Source organism: Filobasidium floriforme, assembly GCF_021052385.1.
Source record: "Filobasidium floriforme strain CBS 6241 chromosome Unknown HD553scaffold_7, whole genome shotgun sequence".
Lineage (NCBI taxonomy): Eukaryota > Fungi > Basidiomycota > Tremellomycetes > Filobasidiales > Filobasidiaceae > Filobasidium > Filobasidium floriforme.
In genome coordinates, this window is record NW_025763628.1 from 829,699 (window position 1) to 845,061 (window position 15,363).

The 15,363-nt window shown below is 52.9% G+C and overlaps 7 protein-coding genes across 7 annotated transcripts; 2 read left to right on the top strand and 5 right to left on the bottom strand.

Moving 5' to 3' along the window:
* Positions 1-579: 579 nt before the first annotated feature.
* On the bottom strand, positions 580-1,590 carry HD553DRAFT_209973 (uncharacterized protein). Its single transcript, XM_046177154.1, has 6 exons — positions 1,527-1,590; positions 1,408-1,449; positions 1,163-1,312; positions 896-1,007; positions 731-760; positions 580-646 (listed from the first exon to the last, which is right to left on the bottom strand). Exons 1-6 carry the CDS (start codon positions 1,527-1,529, stop codon positions 624-626), a joined length of 360 nt encoding a protein of 119 aa, XP_046037862.1. The 5' UTR covers positions 1,530-1,590; the 3' UTR covers positions 580-623.
* A 392-nt stretch (positions 1,591-1,982) lies between these two features.
* Positions 1,983-3,250, top strand: HD553DRAFT_270382 (ribosome biogenesis protein BRX1; the record flags this gene model as incomplete). The annotated part of the gene is made up of 5 exons (XM_046177659.1): positions 1,983-2,223; positions 2,291-2,580; positions 2,660-2,761; positions 2,866-3,001; positions 3,090-3,250. The coding sequence occupies 5 exons, from the start codon at positions 1,983-1,985 to the stop codon at positions 3,248-3,250; spliced, it is 930 nt and encodes a 309-aa protein (XP_046037863.1).
* A 659-nt stretch (positions 3,251-3,909) lies between these two features.
* HD553DRAFT_340999 (tyrosyl-DNA phosphodiesterase-domain-containing protein) lies at positions 3,910-6,315 on the bottom strand (the record flags this gene model as incomplete). Its single annotated transcript, XM_046182597.1, has 5 exons — positions 3,910-4,854; positions 4,917-4,970; positions 5,066-5,314; positions 5,510-5,794; positions 5,872-6,315. 5 exons carry the CDS (start codon positions 6,313-6,315, stop codon positions 3,910-3,912), a joined length of 1,977 nt encoding a protein of 658 aa, XP_046037864.1.
* Positions 6,316-6,645: 330 nt separating this feature from the next.
* Positions 6,646-8,204, top strand: HD553DRAFT_349224 (uncharacterized protein). The gene is made up of 3 exons (XM_046183445.1): positions 6,646-6,874; positions 6,983-7,088; positions 7,264-8,204. Exons 1-3 carry the CDS (start codon positions 6,696-6,698, stop codon positions 7,993-7,995), a joined length of 1,017 nt encoding a protein of 338 aa, XP_046037865.1. The 5' UTR covers positions 6,646-6,695; the 3' UTR covers positions 7,996-8,204.
* Positions 8,195-10,435, bottom strand: HD553DRAFT_309055 (xylose isomerase-like protein). The gene is made up of 7 exons (XM_046179629.1): positions 9,585-10,435; positions 9,447-9,516; positions 9,291-9,374; positions 9,115-9,229; positions 8,949-9,048; positions 8,716-8,884; positions 8,195-8,648 (listed from the first exon to the last, which is right to left on the bottom strand). Exons 1-7 carry the CDS (start codon positions 10,192-10,194, stop codon positions 8,288-8,290), a joined length of 1,509 nt encoding a protein of 502 aa, XP_046037866.1. The 5' UTR covers positions 10,195-10,435; the 3' UTR covers positions 8,195-8,287.
* Positions 10,436-10,631: 196 nt separating this feature from the next.
* HD553DRAFT_309057 (uncharacterized protein) lies at positions 10,632-13,545 on the bottom strand. Its single transcript, XM_046179630.1, has 3 exons — positions 12,672-13,545; positions 12,429-12,600; positions 10,632-12,363 (listed from the first exon to the last, which is right to left on the bottom strand). The coding sequence occupies exons 1-3, from the start codon at positions 13,306-13,308 to the stop codon at positions 10,737-10,739; spliced, it is 2,436 nt and encodes an 811-aa protein (XP_046037867.1). The 5' UTR covers positions 13,309-13,545; the 3' UTR covers positions 10,632-10,736.
* HD553DRAFT_309059 (emp24/gp25L/p24 family/GOLD-domain-containing protein) lies at positions 13,546-15,330 on the bottom strand. The gene is made up of 7 exons (XM_046179631.1): positions 14,970-15,330; positions 14,636-14,787; positions 14,481-14,565; positions 14,323-14,404; positions 14,102-14,232; positions 13,948-14,021; positions 13,546-13,883 (listed from the first exon to the last, which is right to left on the bottom strand). Exons 1-7 carry the CDS (start codon positions 15,088-15,090, stop codon positions 13,836-13,838), a joined length of 693 nt encoding a protein of 230 aa, XP_046037868.1. The 5' UTR covers positions 15,091-15,330; the 3' UTR covers positions 13,546-13,835.
* Positions 15,331-15,363: the final 33 nt, after the last annotated feature.

Here is a 15,363-nt window from a genome sequence, read left to right on the forward strand (position 1 = left end):
CGAGGCTTAAGGGTTGATTCCCAGGAGGTGTTGGGGGTATTTGATTCGGATCACAGTCTCAGGGTACTACCCATAGACCGAAGGATCATGGACAAGCTGATCGAGGCTATTAACACGGCAACTACAGATAACAACCTTGAGGCAATCAAAATTTGGCACAGAACTCAATGTTGGAAGCTGTCCGTATGAGCATTGATACTGATCAGAACCATCAGACTGAAAGGACACGATATGTACATGTCGTGCATAATAGTCGTCTGCCAACGTTCCCGTAACAGCAAACACCACGCGTCGCCAGCTTCCAGGCTCAGTATCACATATTATACTCGCAACAATCGAGAACTAAGCGGATATCATCCAGGCGGAGCACAATGGTAGGAAGCAGCGGGTATATAGCCTCAACTACTCTCATCGAGGCGATCAAGGCGGAGGCTTCTTCCATTGCAAACGGCCCTGGACGCCCAATAGCTTGTTTGTACTTTTCGTATTTCATCTCGGAGAGGCCCAGCGAGTTTCTGGACGTCCCGTCTCGATAGACCATATTACACATGAGCCTCACCAAAGGCCAATCTCCATCTTTCTCCTTGTCACAATCCATAGAATAATGGGCCGGGATAGGCTTTTTACTGGCCCCGTCCTCGACCGCCTCGCCCAGGACCCCCACGTCCAGGTCCTCCCCGCCCACCTCCACCGCCTCCGCCTCGCCCACCACCTGCTCCACCTCGTCCGCCCCGATCAGAGTTGTTGAATCCGCCTCGTCCTATACAAGTCCGCGAAATCTGGCATCAGCTCCGATGTCTCTTGCGTCTCAATCCTACCGCGAGACGTGTCAAGCAGACACTCCGAGGCACCTTTCTGATGAAGGTAAAGAAGGTTGGGGAAAGCAAGCACTCACCTCCCCGTCCACCCCTGTTAGGTCCGTTTCCGCCCCGAGCTTGTTCTCGGTATTTCAGCTGGTCTTCTTGTACTTGATCGAGGATCTGGTCTGCTACACGGAGGTACTTTATCTGCGAGCGAGAGAGAGAAATCGAAAGACAACGGGAAGCAGGTAGAGTGATTGTCAGCGTAGGTGTCAGCCGGTCGACGAATAGCAATAGGATGAGCGGTCTTGAGCGACACGAGTGGGAGAGGTAGCAATCGACGTGAAGAACCCGACGCTTACCACATTCCCCCGGATATAGACTTCCTTCAACTTCCAAAACTTTTCGCCGTCCGGGCTCGTCAGGTAGACATCTCTCAGCGTGACGTTCATAAAGGTATCGCAATCGACCATGTGTCCGTTGTACGTCTCGCCGGACTTGAGCTCGACGAGCTGTGGTAAGGCATCGTTAGTAGAAAGAAGATCAGCCTTCCACGATAAACATTTGCTTTGAGGAGAAGGAAACCGCATCCTGTGATAGGACGCACCATGGGCTTGCCCTGAGTGGCATTGAGAAGAGACAGAGGAAGCTAGACATCCGGAATCGATCGAGTATGGTTAGCTCGATGACCTGTCGCTCTCCCAATCGTCCTTCATGCCAACCTACCATTTTGATATCTCGCTTCCTTGAGGTCTCGACTGAAGTGCTGCCTGTAACCTGTAGACTGTTTCTTAGAGGATCGAAGCTTGAAATCTATCGGATATCGACATCATCATCAACGTACCTTGGTTGTTGGCTACTCACGGGCTGGTCGAGTCACGTGATCTCTCCAAAAGTTCGAGCTACCTCGACCTCCGTTGATTATCGTACATCATCATCATCCATTACATTGTCACTTCTTGTAGCACCACACCTGTTTACCTCTGCATAACTGAATATAAATTTCTCTCAACCATGTCTACCCTATTGAAAACCACCGCGAAAGCGGCCTCGAACGCCAAGGGCAAGTCCCGATCAAAGCTCCCTAGGACCGACATTCTCGCTGCCGGCGAAGACATGGCTCTCGAAGCTGGTGTCGCCATGTCCGGCGAGGAAGACTCGGAGGACGATCAAGACGTCGAGATGGATGACGACGAAGAGGAGGTCGAGGAAGTCCCTGTCAAGAAGAACGGCAAGGCCGACAAGGGCAAGGGCAAGGATCTGAGCAAGAAGAAGACTGTCGTCTTGGGAGAGGTGGACAAGGTGGAAAAGGCTCAGCAGAGGCGAAAGGACAAGGTGTTGATGCTCAGTTCGAGAGGAATCACCGGAAGAATGAGGCATTTGATGTTGGATTTGGAGGCTATCCTTCCGCATCTGAAGAAAGGTTAGTTGCGTATGATCACAACCTGTCCTGGCTCGACAACGCTGACTGACCTCGTCCTCTCCGGCAGATGCCAAGCTCGACTCGAAATCATCCCTTCATCTCGTCAACGAGCTCGCCGACCTTCACTCTTGCAACAACACCCTCTACTTCGAAGCTCGTCGGCACGAAGATCTTTACCTCTGGCTTACCCGATCACCTAACGGTCCTTCGGTCAAGTGTCACGTGCAGAACATTCACACGATGGACGAGCTGAAGATGACGGGGAACTGTCTGAAGGGGAGCCGAGGCCTGGTTTGCTTCGACGGAGGTTGGGATGGTGATGAGCAGTGGAAGTTGCTGAGGGAGATGTTGACGCACGTGAGTCGTGCTCCGGAGAGAGACTTGGGGCCTGACCAGGAATACTGAAGATTAATTCTCGATTGCGCCGATATCACAGACCTTCAGCGTGCCCAAGAGTTCTCGAAAGCTCAAACCATTCATCGACCACATCCTCTCCTTCTCCCTGCTCGATAACAAGATTTGGTTCCGTAACTTTCAGGTGGGTCTCTCTTCCTCACTCTCTCCGAACGTAAAGATTCAATGAATTCGGATGGCCGAGACTGATTCCGCTTTACCTTTGAAACTATACGAACCGCTCTGTAGATCGTCGAAAAGGACCCTCTTCAGCCTTCGGGACCGCCCGTGACCAGCTTGGTTGAGATCGGACCTCGATTCGTCTTGACGCCGATCAGGATTTTTGAAGGATCTTTCGGCGGACCTACCATCTTTGCTAACCCAGGTGAGTCAAACAGCAGCTGCCTTGCTTCTGTACAATCGATCGATGCTGACCATCTGCTTTATAATCCGATTTCCTGCGCGTCCATCAGAGTTCATCTCTCCCGCCTCCGCACGAGCTTCGTTCAAGCGTATCCAGGGGCAAAAGTACAAGCAGAGGAAGAATGTCCAGTCCGAACGGGACGACAGGCGGACGAGGCAGAGGGACGAGTTGGAGGAGGACGAGCTGGCCGTCGGACGGGTCTTTGCCTAAGCGCGCTCTGTGTGGTAATCTGTTTTGCGGGCTGGTTCTGGGTGTTCTTGTATATGCCATTATATCATCTGCCATATTGCTATCTCGACGATATTCGATTCAGACAGGACAAGCAGTACGACCATGAGGAGGTACATAGGTAGATATTGGCGATTTGCAAGGTGCAAGTGCCATTTATCAGGTTACTGTGGACTGGCTCATTTGGCAGAATATTTGCTCGCGATTCTCACATGCGGGATGTAATCTCGCGCACACATGCACCATGGAATGGTCTCACTCGATCACTCTTCGGTATGTCAGCCTTCAGGAAGACCCCACCCTCACGAATGGCAGTCGCCCCGAAGCGCATATTCCCTTGCCAGACAAATGTACCCCGGATACAGACTTTTAAAATAGTCCTTGAAGTGTCTCGCTTTGCTGCTTTATCTTGCCTCTTCGGAGGCGACACATCTCGCCGTGCAGGTAAGCCAGACATAAGTCGTTCGCATGTGCTTCTCGTCTGACGAAAGTTGATACAGGTCATCAAGCTGGACATACACGCGTCCTTCGCGATTGCTTGCTTATACACTCGTCGTCGTGATCTTCATATCGTGTCCGTATTCGTAATAATAATGCTTACCAATTTCCCCGCTTGAATGATCCGTTCCGTACTCCTTCATTCATCGCTTGACCCAGACCTCCGAATTGTACGGCTTCTCCTGTCCCTTGTATTTCGCCGTCCACCTCTGATGCGGCATCACATCCTCCCAAACGCTACCTGGCTCCAGCATCCCCAACAAGTCTCGACCGCGGACGACGACCCCGAGTTCGTAATTGCAAACATCGGCTAGACGCATCATCTCCCCCGTAGCGGGTTGCTTCTTCTTGACATCCGGGTTAGGCTTCCCCCACGCAGCCTTGCTAAAGTTTGCAGATCCGAGATAGAGGTAGAGAGGTGGGGTCGATTTCGTTGAGAGCTTCTCGTCCTTGTCTTTCGTTCCTTTGGGGAAGGCCATGTAGAATTTCTGATGAAAAAGACATCCCTTCCCGGTACCGTCCGAAGCCTGGTCTTTCGAGAGGTAATGCCGGAACATCGCCTTGATTTCCGACCTCGAATCTAGATATTTGAAGTGCGACCCGATCTGACTAGCTCCGGCTTGCGAGGCCTCCCGAGTCGCTTCCACGTCCGACCGAGTGGGAAAGGTCATCGTGAAGGCCGGGATGTCGGTCCTTTCCAGAGGCTTGTATCGGCCGCCCGTGAAACAGTGATTCATCCCCCTCAACCAATCTTCTTGCATCCCCCCTATCGACGCCGTGCAGATTTCCATCTCGATATCCTTTCCCTTTGCCGTCTCTTCCAAGATCGGCCTGACAACCTCACGCAACCTCATCGCCCCGTATCTCGCCCTCTCCTCGTCCTTGTACATGGCCGTACTAGGAATGGAAGCGACGATACTGACGTCTTTGACTGAGGAGTAGTCATATCGCGCATAGATCGAATTGACGAAATCTTTGGGACATCCGAGAGCGCGGATATGTTCGAGAAGTTCCTGCTCGAAATCCGGGGTGGGGGATGACTTGGAACGTCGAGCGGGAAGTTCGGGGAGGTCGACGATGAACCAGTGCTGCAAAGTCGTGATCATCAGTCTCCTGTCGTAGTATATCCAGAACATGTTCAAAACCTCACATTATCGCCATGTTCTAGATCCAATGCCATCAAATTCGCACTCGTGATAAACACCTGCCGTGCCGAAGAAACGCCATCTCGTCAATCCCCGTGTCATACCTTACGCCAAACATGACCTCGTACTCAGAAAAGCCGCACCAAGAACTCACCCTGAGGAACCCCTCGAATACCAGCACTCCGACTTTACTATGTCCACACCCAACCCTGGTCTTCTCCACATAAACAGCCCGATAGTTTTCCCCATAAAGTCCCTCGTAGATCTGAGCGGCAGCCAAAGAGATCCGGGAAAACGTATTACTGTCCATGTTCTGGTAAGAGGAAGGGTTGAGCGAGAGGGAGAGTTGGGCGGCGATCTGATGCGCGAGGGGGTCTTGGTTCATGTCCCGGCCAATAATTATCTAGAGATGAGGTTCAGTGTCGGGGCAGGATGTTGAGTGAGATTGACGATGCAAGAAATAAAGGATGTGGAGGACGAGGTCATCAATGTCAGCGCAGTTGGCATTATAGGTCGACGGAACAAGCCAACCGAAGTCGAACTCGAAATCCGGCCCCGCGCGAGCAGAAAACGAGTTTCGGAATCCAGCGACACTCACCGGACACTTTCTCCCTTCACTCCACTCCCCCAAAGGTAGATACTTGAACAACTCGTCCTGACCGATGAAGAATGAATAGATGAAAGCCTTTTGTAGGTCTTGTTTCCGGACGATCTGGTCAAAGGAGATTGTGTTGCGCGAAAGTGAAGCCGCAGACGTAGAAGAGGAGGGATGGCGGCCTTGCGTACGGGTCAGGCGGATGGATGGGTTGAGGAAGGAAGGAAAGGAAGTGGAAGATCTAGATATGGTATTCGTCGAGGAGGAAGAAGAGGATGTCGGTAGTGGCTGAAAAGAGGAGCCGAGTTAGCTGGATGATACTGATCGGGTTGGCAAGGTCGAACTCGGTGGTGACGCGAACTCACTCGAGCGGTACGGTCTTGCTTCGGCTCGGCTTTCACTTTCTTTATCCCTACGAACTCGATCTCGTCATCATCATCTCCTTCTTCGTCCATGATGCTGCGTCCGTTCATCGTCGTCTTGACGTCTTCCTTCTCCTCCAAAGCCCGCTTCTTGCTTGACCCCGCTCCCGCTGCCGTTTTGCTTATCCCCGCCTTTGTCTCTCCCATCCTGGGAACACTTTTCGTCGCCTCTACAGCCTGATCCACTTGGTGATCCTGATAATGTCTCGCACGCTGTCTTCTCACTTCGGCGAGTTGGTCTTGTATGGACATGGTACGGCTAGGAAGTTCTGGGCGGAGGGTCTGTTGCGGGATGATCGGAGAGGGAGAACGGGAGGTGCTAGGTTGAGGCTGCTCGCTATTCAGGGAGAGTGCGAGTGCGAATTGCAACTCTTCCTCTTCCGTCATGGTAACGTATATAGAGAAGACAGACGATGACTGTGTGAGTGAATTCAAGAAATGTACGGGGGCGATATGTTGTCGTTGTGGTCGACTTTTGACGATTCATCATCTTTTGAATTGTTCAGCAGAAGTCGCTGATCGCCGATCACGGTCGAAGTGGAGATGAGTTTGGTTTGACACGTCATCAACCCATCGAAAGCTATTGACCCCGACCTCGCCGGAAGTAATTCCCATCGAATTGTTTGATAACGATTTCTATCGATCCTCCCCGTTTGATGATGAAGTTCTCGACGTCTCGACTGCAAAGTCGTGAACTACAATCAAGTCTGAGACCAACCCAACATCATCATCGACAAGAGCACTACATAGAGACAATCTGCCCGAGAATGAGCTCGGAACTCCACACAATCTTCCCGCCTCGACAGATGGCGGGACCCTCCCGCTCGCACGGCGGTCAACGGAGCAACGTCTCGCTCTTGACAGAAGGTGCCGGGTACATCAAGCGGGCGAAAAGGGGGAAACAGGACGAGGTGGAAAAGATCGTCTTTGATGATGACAAGCGAAAGTGAGTGTCGTCCGCCAAAGTCCGGTAGATGGAATGGAACCTTGTTCTCAGAACAGTTGTTGACATACCGATTTTGCGTCGCTTTCATGCGCTGTTCGTATTGCATAGGGAGTTCTTGACAGGGTTTAGAAAGCGAAAACAGGCCAAGATTGAAGAGCGACGTCAACGTGCCAAGAAGCGGGACCATGATGAGCACTTGGCCGAGCGAAACGAGGTCGGTCTGAGCGTCCTTATTGTTGTTCGCTGAAGAGTCTGTGATTGACTGAACTCGTTTGCTGTTTCTCCCATGACTTAATTTTCGCCGCCTTATGCTACCCTTGCTTGACAATCATCCGAATATTCTTCCTACGGCACGATACAAACATCAATATTACGCTCTGCTTCAACAGGCCCGAAGAGATCTCAAACGAAGAGCCGAAGAGAACGTTCGTCAAGTCAGGATGGCCATGGGTCTCCCCGCCGATCCGGAAGGAGACGGAGACGACGGGACGGTGTATAAAGGGTCTTCGGGTCGATTCGGGCGGGGCAAAAAGGCCGGAGGTGAAGACGACGAGGAGATGGAGGACGATAGTGGGGACGACGACGATGACGACGAGGATAGTGAGGAAGAGGACGCCGAGGAGTACGAAGGCGACGATCAGATGGCGGTAGTTACCATTCAGGACGACTTCGAGGACGAACTCATGGGACTCAAGAAGAAGACGAAGAAGGCATCAGAGACCGCGCCGGAACCCATCCCCTTCCTTCCCCCCTCGTCGAGAAAACAGACCAAGAAACGTCTAGCCCAATCCAAACTCCCTCAGGCGAAGAAGCTCATCAGCACCCTCGCCCCGCCTGAAGAAAAGACCAATATCAAACAGATCTCTAGCGACTATCGGAGCTTTGAGACCAAGGCGGAGAGGAGAAAGATGCGGGAGATGGAAAAGGCCAGGAGGAAGGAAAAGTGGGATATCGCCAAGGAGCGGAGAGGTGGGAGTGGTGGCGGGAGGGGTGGCAGTTCGGCTAGGGGCGGGAGGGGTGGTTCGAGAGGTGGAGCGGGAGGAGGACGGGGCGGGGCCAAGTCAGCTAGGGGAAAGGGAGGGAAGAAAGGATCCAAAAAGGCTCAGTGGGGAGCTATTTGAAGGACGGTTTCGCGAAGGGATCTTTGGCTTATGGCTTCTGTATAAGATGTTGTATGACAGGATTGTTGTAGCCAGATGATATGTAGACCATTATTTGGATGCTGACGACCGCGTGACTGGCCATCTAGGTGAGAACCGTGACACTGCATCATAGACGCATTTCCAGCTAGATCTATGAAACAGCGATGCCGATTGATCGTCTGTGCGAAACGGAGATCATATATGGTCCTCGATACAGTCAGATTTGACCTGGCTACAGATCATTCAAGGTCACTTGGACGGGCCCGCTCGCCTACTCTTCCTCTTCCTCTTCACTTTCTGATGCCTTCTTTCCCCGCCTCCTCTTTGCTGCCGGTGCCTTCTTCCCCTTGGCCTTGGGCGCAGACTCGTTCTTGGCCGGCTTCGGTTTCGGTCCCTTGCCGCTCTTCTCCCTCATCGCCTTCAACTCTTCTCTCCAGCTTTCAGTCATCTCCTTCAACTTGGCCTCGACCTCTTCTTCCGTCCCATCGACTTCCTGGAGCTCGTACAAGATCTCCATCTCGCGTCGCCACACTTCGGTCTCTTCGAAAGTCGGGGTTTCCAGGATCAAAGGGATGTTGGCGAGCCGTGGGTCTTGTACTACAAATCGGAAGGCGGCCATTCCGATCTCCCCTCTATATGCGCAAGGGTCGATAACCATTAGCACCTTCGCATAACACATTGCTTATTCCGAGAACTCACAATCCGATATTGTCGTGCCTGTCCTTCTTGCAATTGAAGCCGCCTCCCTGACTATCATTGATGTGCATCCCCTTGAGGTACTTGAGCCCGACTATCCGATCGAACGAGCTTATGGATTCCTCATACGTCTCCCTCGTACGGATGTCATAGCCAGCCGCAAACATGTGGCCTGAAGAGGGACTTTCATCAGCGTCCCCTTTGTTTGCACTGGTTAACGGCAGTACAAAACTTACACGTATCTATGCAAACGCCCACCCTGTCCTTGTTCTCTACGTGCTCGATGATGGTAGCCAGATCCTCCCATGTTGCTCCCAAAATATTCCCCGCTCCTGCCTGTAGGCCGTACGAACCACTATGAGACTGGGGATACGAACGCTAAACGGAGATCTGAGAACGCACCATGTTCTCGATGACCGGTATCACGAATTCGGTCTCTTTGTGTGCCCGGTTGATACTCGCTGCGACGTTCTTCAACGCTTCTTCCTTGGTACAAGCTCCCACCGTCGACCCGGGACTATACAAAGGTCGAGCTTATCAGTATGATGGTAATCATCACGGGACGGTGACGAACTTACTGCCAGTTGTACAGATGGATCCCAAGCTGTTCGCACCGCTTGAGGTCGTCCAGGAAACACTTGTAAGAGGTTTCCCGCTTTGACCTAAGTGAAGCATACGGGGCAGGTCTTGAGTCTGGCGATCTATCGGACAAGCGAACGGGAAGGAATTCTCACGCATCTGGGTTGCCCAGATTGATGAGGTACGATCCGTGAGGCAGGATATAGTCTGCCGAGTAATCTAAACCTGCAAGTGTTGAGAGGCATATCAGACCATAGGCCAACAAAGCTGGCCGGACTGCGGCCAAGGCTCACCTCCCATATCCCTCTCCAGCATCAACTTTCTAAACTTCTTGACCCCATCTTCGTCCAGAGGACTGCTCTCCCACTTCCTCTGATTCTTCAAGAACAACGCCAGCGCCCGCCCGCCCAGCTGAGAGGCGTTAACGAGCGCATTCTCTATTCCTCCCGAGGCCGACGTATGGGCGCCAATGCGATGAGTAGGACCTTGAGAGGTGTGGTATTTGGATTCTTTAGAGGCGTTGTGACCGAGAGAGGCAGGAGGTCCGCATCGACATGGATGCGAGCCGAGGGCTTCTTCCGAAAAGGGGTCGACCTTGGGCACACGTTTCTTAGGAGCAGCCTTTTTGGCAGCAGGTTTAGCCGATTCTTCGGTGACCTCATCAACTGCTTCCTCGGAATCCTTTGCTACCTTGGGCTTCTTTGCCGGAGCTTTGGCCTTTGTCTGAGCCTTTCCGCTATTCGTCTTGGCCTTCTTGGAAGCCGGCTTCACGTCCTCTTCGGAAGACAACTCGCTCGATTCGTCCTTGTACGCCGTCACCTTTTTAGCCCGTTTGCCCGCTGTTTTTGCAGCAGCAACGACCGGAGGAGATCCGGGGACTTCAGAGAGAGGAGATTCAGACATGGTGAATCGCCTTGAAGGAGGAGCGAGAGATGTTAGGCTGATTTGAAGGTGAACCGAAGGTGGAAGAGACCGTCTAGCGGGTGCTCGGAGAAGAGCACTGAGGAGCGTACGATGCAGCAGAATTGCTCGGCTCGAGATGGAGATAGTGAGGAGAGGTCGGGCTTGAAAGGAAAAGAAGAGAGTACTACGACGATTCCAGCTCTCTAGTCGCTAGTCTTTAGATGATGAATGACACTGTACAAGTCGGACATGGTCAAATGAGTCATGCATGCATGCATGTACCCTTGTCGGTTCGATCAGACTTCTACCTTTTGCTCGATCGCGCGCGATCAGACGGCCAGACCCCAGGACCAAGACCAAGCTGGCGATCGCTGAGGGACATAAGCGTCCGAACGATCAACTTGCATACCAAGCCGTCATCCATGTCGACGGTCGTCTTAGCGTAAATGATATGATATGTTATGCGCATACCTCTGTGGCGTTTACAACCCATCCGGAGATGTATATGAAATCGTTCATTCTCGACGCGCCTCCCACTCTTACTACTTGATCTCGCCGACCGCCTTCTTTTTCGCCTTGGACCGCTTGACGACCTGTACGACGGCCTGGTCCGGGTCCTCCTGACCCGTGCGGGATGCTTGACTGCCTGGATCGTCCGGCTCTTCTTCGACGACGCGGGGCGGCTTTCTAGTAGCATTGGCGATGGTTTGCTGCTGCTGCTGCTGCTGCTGCTGTTGACCTGCCAAAACCTTCAACCAGGAATCTCCCACCTCCATTTTGAGAGCTTCCATCCTAGCTCGAAGCTCTTCGGGAGATAAATCGGATGACCCTTCCTGTCCCGCGCTCGGTTCCCAGACCGAAGCGGATGCTCGAGCCCGTCTCGACTTTTTCTCCGTTCGGCCTGCCGCTCTTACGGGAGGGTCATCGCCCTGGTCGTGATCGGTCGTTCTCGATCGAATATGGGAAGAAGTTGTCGTAGACGGCCCAACTTGCTTATTGCCAGGCTCTTCCGCACCCATGGCTTCCAATAGACTCGCCTGATCGGGCTCGCTCGTAAGCTGACCCAGACCAACGACCGGTCCGGTAATACCCCCCTCACCCCCGCTCGAATTGCTTCCCAGCTTCAACCCTTGCAGACCCCTCGCCGTACCTCCATCATCCGATTCCGAAGCCATGCGAACAGTCCCATCTAGGTCGACGATCCGCTGGCGTTTCCGCTTGTTCAGCGGTGTAGACCGACCGGAATCCACCTCCGCCGGGTTACTTGCATGCGAATGGTGTACCCGCATCGTCTTGGTCGCAGCTCCACCATCAAAGGGATCTTTCCGCAGGGTGGCCGCAGGGGTCTTGACCGAGTTCCGGTGTTGTGATGTCTCGGCATGCCTCGAGGAGCGAGACCCAGACTGGTTGGGTGAACTCGGGCCCGCCTTTTTGCCCATCTTCTGCAGCTCCGCCTGGACCGTCCGCTTTTCCGCCCAAGTCATCTCGTACCCATCCAACAAGGCCGTTTCTCGCCCTTCTTCGGCGAACGCTCGAAAGACGTTGATTCGCCACTCTTCCTCCCTGTCCAGATACGGGTTACCCGCTCCGACCCAGACCTCTTTCAGGTTGGGGCAGAGTGCGAGTCTTCCCACTTCGTCGCTCTCGTACAGCTCGTTGCGCCTAACATCCACCCGTTCAAGTCGAGAGAGCCGATCGAGACCAGACAAGCAGTCTATCCGGTTGTGTCTCAAGTTGATGGCTTTGAGGGAAGGGAGAATGTTTTCGACGCCTCGAACGGATTCGATCATGTTGCTGCTCAGGTTGACACTCTCTAGTGCGATCAGAGCGGAAAGTGATGAGGGGATGGTATTGAGCAGGTTCGATGACAGGTCGAGGTGTGTCAAAGTTGTATATGGGATCTCGGGGAAACCAAACAGCGAGGTCGAGGGTAAGGAGAGGTGTCTCAACGAGGGAAATCTCGGCTTGCCCTTGTACTCGTCGTCACCACCGGTTTCGACCGTCTGTTCCGCCTGCGTCTTGAGGCCAGTTTGTTCCTCCTTCGGGGAAACGGTCAGGAGCTCTTCCAGCCAATCCTCCCCGTCCGGCACGTCCCTGACCGTCAGGCTTCGAAGTCCGGGCAAGTAGGGCACCAAGACTCCTCTTGGATCATAACCGTCTAGCTCCAGCCTACAACAGAAATGGGAGCGTGAGTTGGTTGCGAACAGACAGGACGTCAAGGAAGATTGGCATACGATAAGAGACTGCGGAAGACGTTGAGTGGTACCCTGACGTCGATACCGCCTAACGAGGTATAGGCATCTTCATCCCGAAGTTCCTTGATCAGCGGGTCTGATACAGTTGGTGGATAGATGGCCAATGACGGCAATATCGTAAAGGCGGCGTAAATCAGTCGCAACTTGGCATCTAACAACCAGATCATCACCACCGTCAGCTGAACCTCGAAAATCATGCAAGAAACGTTGTTCGGGACTCACCATTATCCATAGTCTCCCGCTTCGCACCTCCAAACCAGGTCGTCCATGTTGACCCTGAATCGCTAGCCTTCTTTTTTCCACTACCTCCCGCTCCAAAGACTCCTCCTACGCTCTTCAAACTGCCCACCCAACTCTGGATCGACTTGACGTCCCCTTCCTGACTTCCCTCTCTCCCTTTGATGTGCCTGCCAGCTCCCGCGACGAGCTGAATTCCAGGGGGGACGGGGATATCCGTCTTGCCCAAGTTCGGTGACGAACTGATGGACGAGGTAGGGGAGTCTTGAAAGAGCAGCAAGAGGTAGAGGAGCCTATCAGGAGGTAGTCTCAGTGTAAGAGGCTTGACATCCGCTCGGACCGTATTCTTCCCCGTCGCCGTCCTAGGCGTCGTTGATGGAGAAGCCAGACCCAAGCTGAACACTTGAGCCAACGTCGGATTCAAGGGCGAAGACTGGGGATCGAGTCCGAGTGTTGCAATGGTGTACGTCTGCTGCCAGACGTTACCGACAGGAGTGCCTACAGTCGATGCATGAGGCGGAGTTGCCAACCTCGTTTTGTTCGTCGAGAGGAATTTCAAGAGCTTGGACAAGTACTCAGATCCTTCGATTGGAGCGGGTCTTTTGCCCTTGGAGCCTTCCATAATGGGGTATGGAGCAGGACTCAGGACGGATTCGAGTTGAATCGACCGATGCTGTTCATGCAGTCAGGATTGACGATATAATGTCGATGATTGCGGTAGCTTGTGGACCTTGTCCAACCTGCGGGATTCGAGGCTTGACCGGGTCGATCTGCAAGCCTAGCCTTGTATCTTGACTTGGGGTGGAGTCGAATCGCGAGACCAGAAGGGTAATCTTTATGATTGCAGTGAGTCTAATGTATGGGATTGTTAGATCATGATGGTAGCAAGAGGGGAATAGTAGTATGATGATCGTAATGAGCCCCGGGCTGATCAGGTCGCGCCAAGATCAACACGTAAATCGACAAACGCATATCCCTCATGGCTCATAGTCAACGCCGACATGTCTCTATACGACCGTCCAGCCTCGAGGCTGTTGAGGAGAAGCGCAGTTGCGCCGGTAGTCTGGGCGCTTCTTCTTCGTGAGATCATGCATCATCAACAATCATCGTTACGACATTTCCGAAACCTCGGACGACACTCGGCGACATTCAGTCGATCAGGTATTTTCGCTTAAAGAAGGATCTCAGATGCAAGATCTAGCAAAACAGTCGAATTCAGCTCGAAGGAGGCTTGTACTTTGGATCTGCGGCGAGAGCTCACCTGCCATACCCCTAGGGCAATTAGGACGATGATCGTGAATATTGCAAAGTTCTGGACTCTAGCATTAGTCGATTCTACGTTATACCGAGGTCAAGATCGATCAGATGGTCGTCAGCAAATTCTACGAACTTCCGTGACAGCATGAAAGACCTACCGTTGGTATCCCTCATCCGCTCTTCCCTCCGTTTGAGGTAGTCCATCTCGTCCGAAATCTCCTTGACCACCCCCTCTAGCTTGAGCATCTCTACTTCGAGGATCGACAGTGATTCCTGGTTGGCGATAGCGCTGCGAGCAGACAAACGAATGTGAGAAAAAGAGGTTCCCTTTCCAAAGGCTGGTCATAAGATGAAATCAAAATGCGACGAGACGACTCACTTGTAGTCTACGGCGTCTGACCCGATGTCCACGTCGAGATCGATGATCCTCGTCAACTCTCCATGGCTGAAAGAAGAAGATGCTGTCGGTTCCATGCACAGGAGGATCAGCGATTTGCTCGGAGCCACGAGTCTGAAAGTGAAGCGACCGCTACTGACAAGGTTCCAGAGTGTGCCTCAGGCAGACACCGACCTCTGCCATCTCGTGCGTCGTGATGGCCAACCTAGTCTCTCCCTTGATGTTCTGGGGACAGTCATTCGCTATAGTCAGCTACCGCCAACCCCACCTCCACTGCCAAGATCGGCCGACTGACCTTTTTGGCGAGATAGACGTTCCCCTTGTGACTCCCATCGACAATCTCGACGTCTATCCGATCGAGCTGTCCGCCTGCGGGGCTCGAAGTTCCAGGTGAGACGTTTGCAGTCACGATAACGAGCGTGTGGGCGTTTGCAAAGTTCCAGATGCTACAGTTGATCAAGTAAAGTTGGACGGGAGTACAAGGGTGAGCTCGCCAGGACGAGAAGACCAATCTCATGGCATCGGTGGACGACGTACCACTCTTCGGATTGGAACAGCATCATTACGTAGAGAACCCGCCACAATGATCAGTCCACAACTAAACAACCCGATTGTCGATAACAATCCCAACTCACTCGTCTCCGGGTACGCCCTCGCCGTCATCTCAAACTTGACTCCCTCTACCCGCCCGACCAAGCTCGACAGCCCTATCACAGCCACCGCTACAAAAGACATGCATCTTTTGAGCATTTTCGTCTCGTTTGACTTCAGTCTCGCTGTATTTTTGTTCTTGTCGTCCGAGTTGAGCGAATGTAGCTCTTGATGTCGCGATCGATGCGGAATGTGCTGTGCGTGCGTGTTTGTGCCAGTTGAATCGTCTAGTTCGAGCGGGACGTCAGAGGGGTCGTGAGAAATCGTGATCAGAAGCTCGAGAACCGATACGAAATGAATGTAGAGCGTGAGAGCAGGATGTTCGGTGTGCAGAGAGACAAGAGTCTTGTGTACGAATAGGTAGCATCAAGT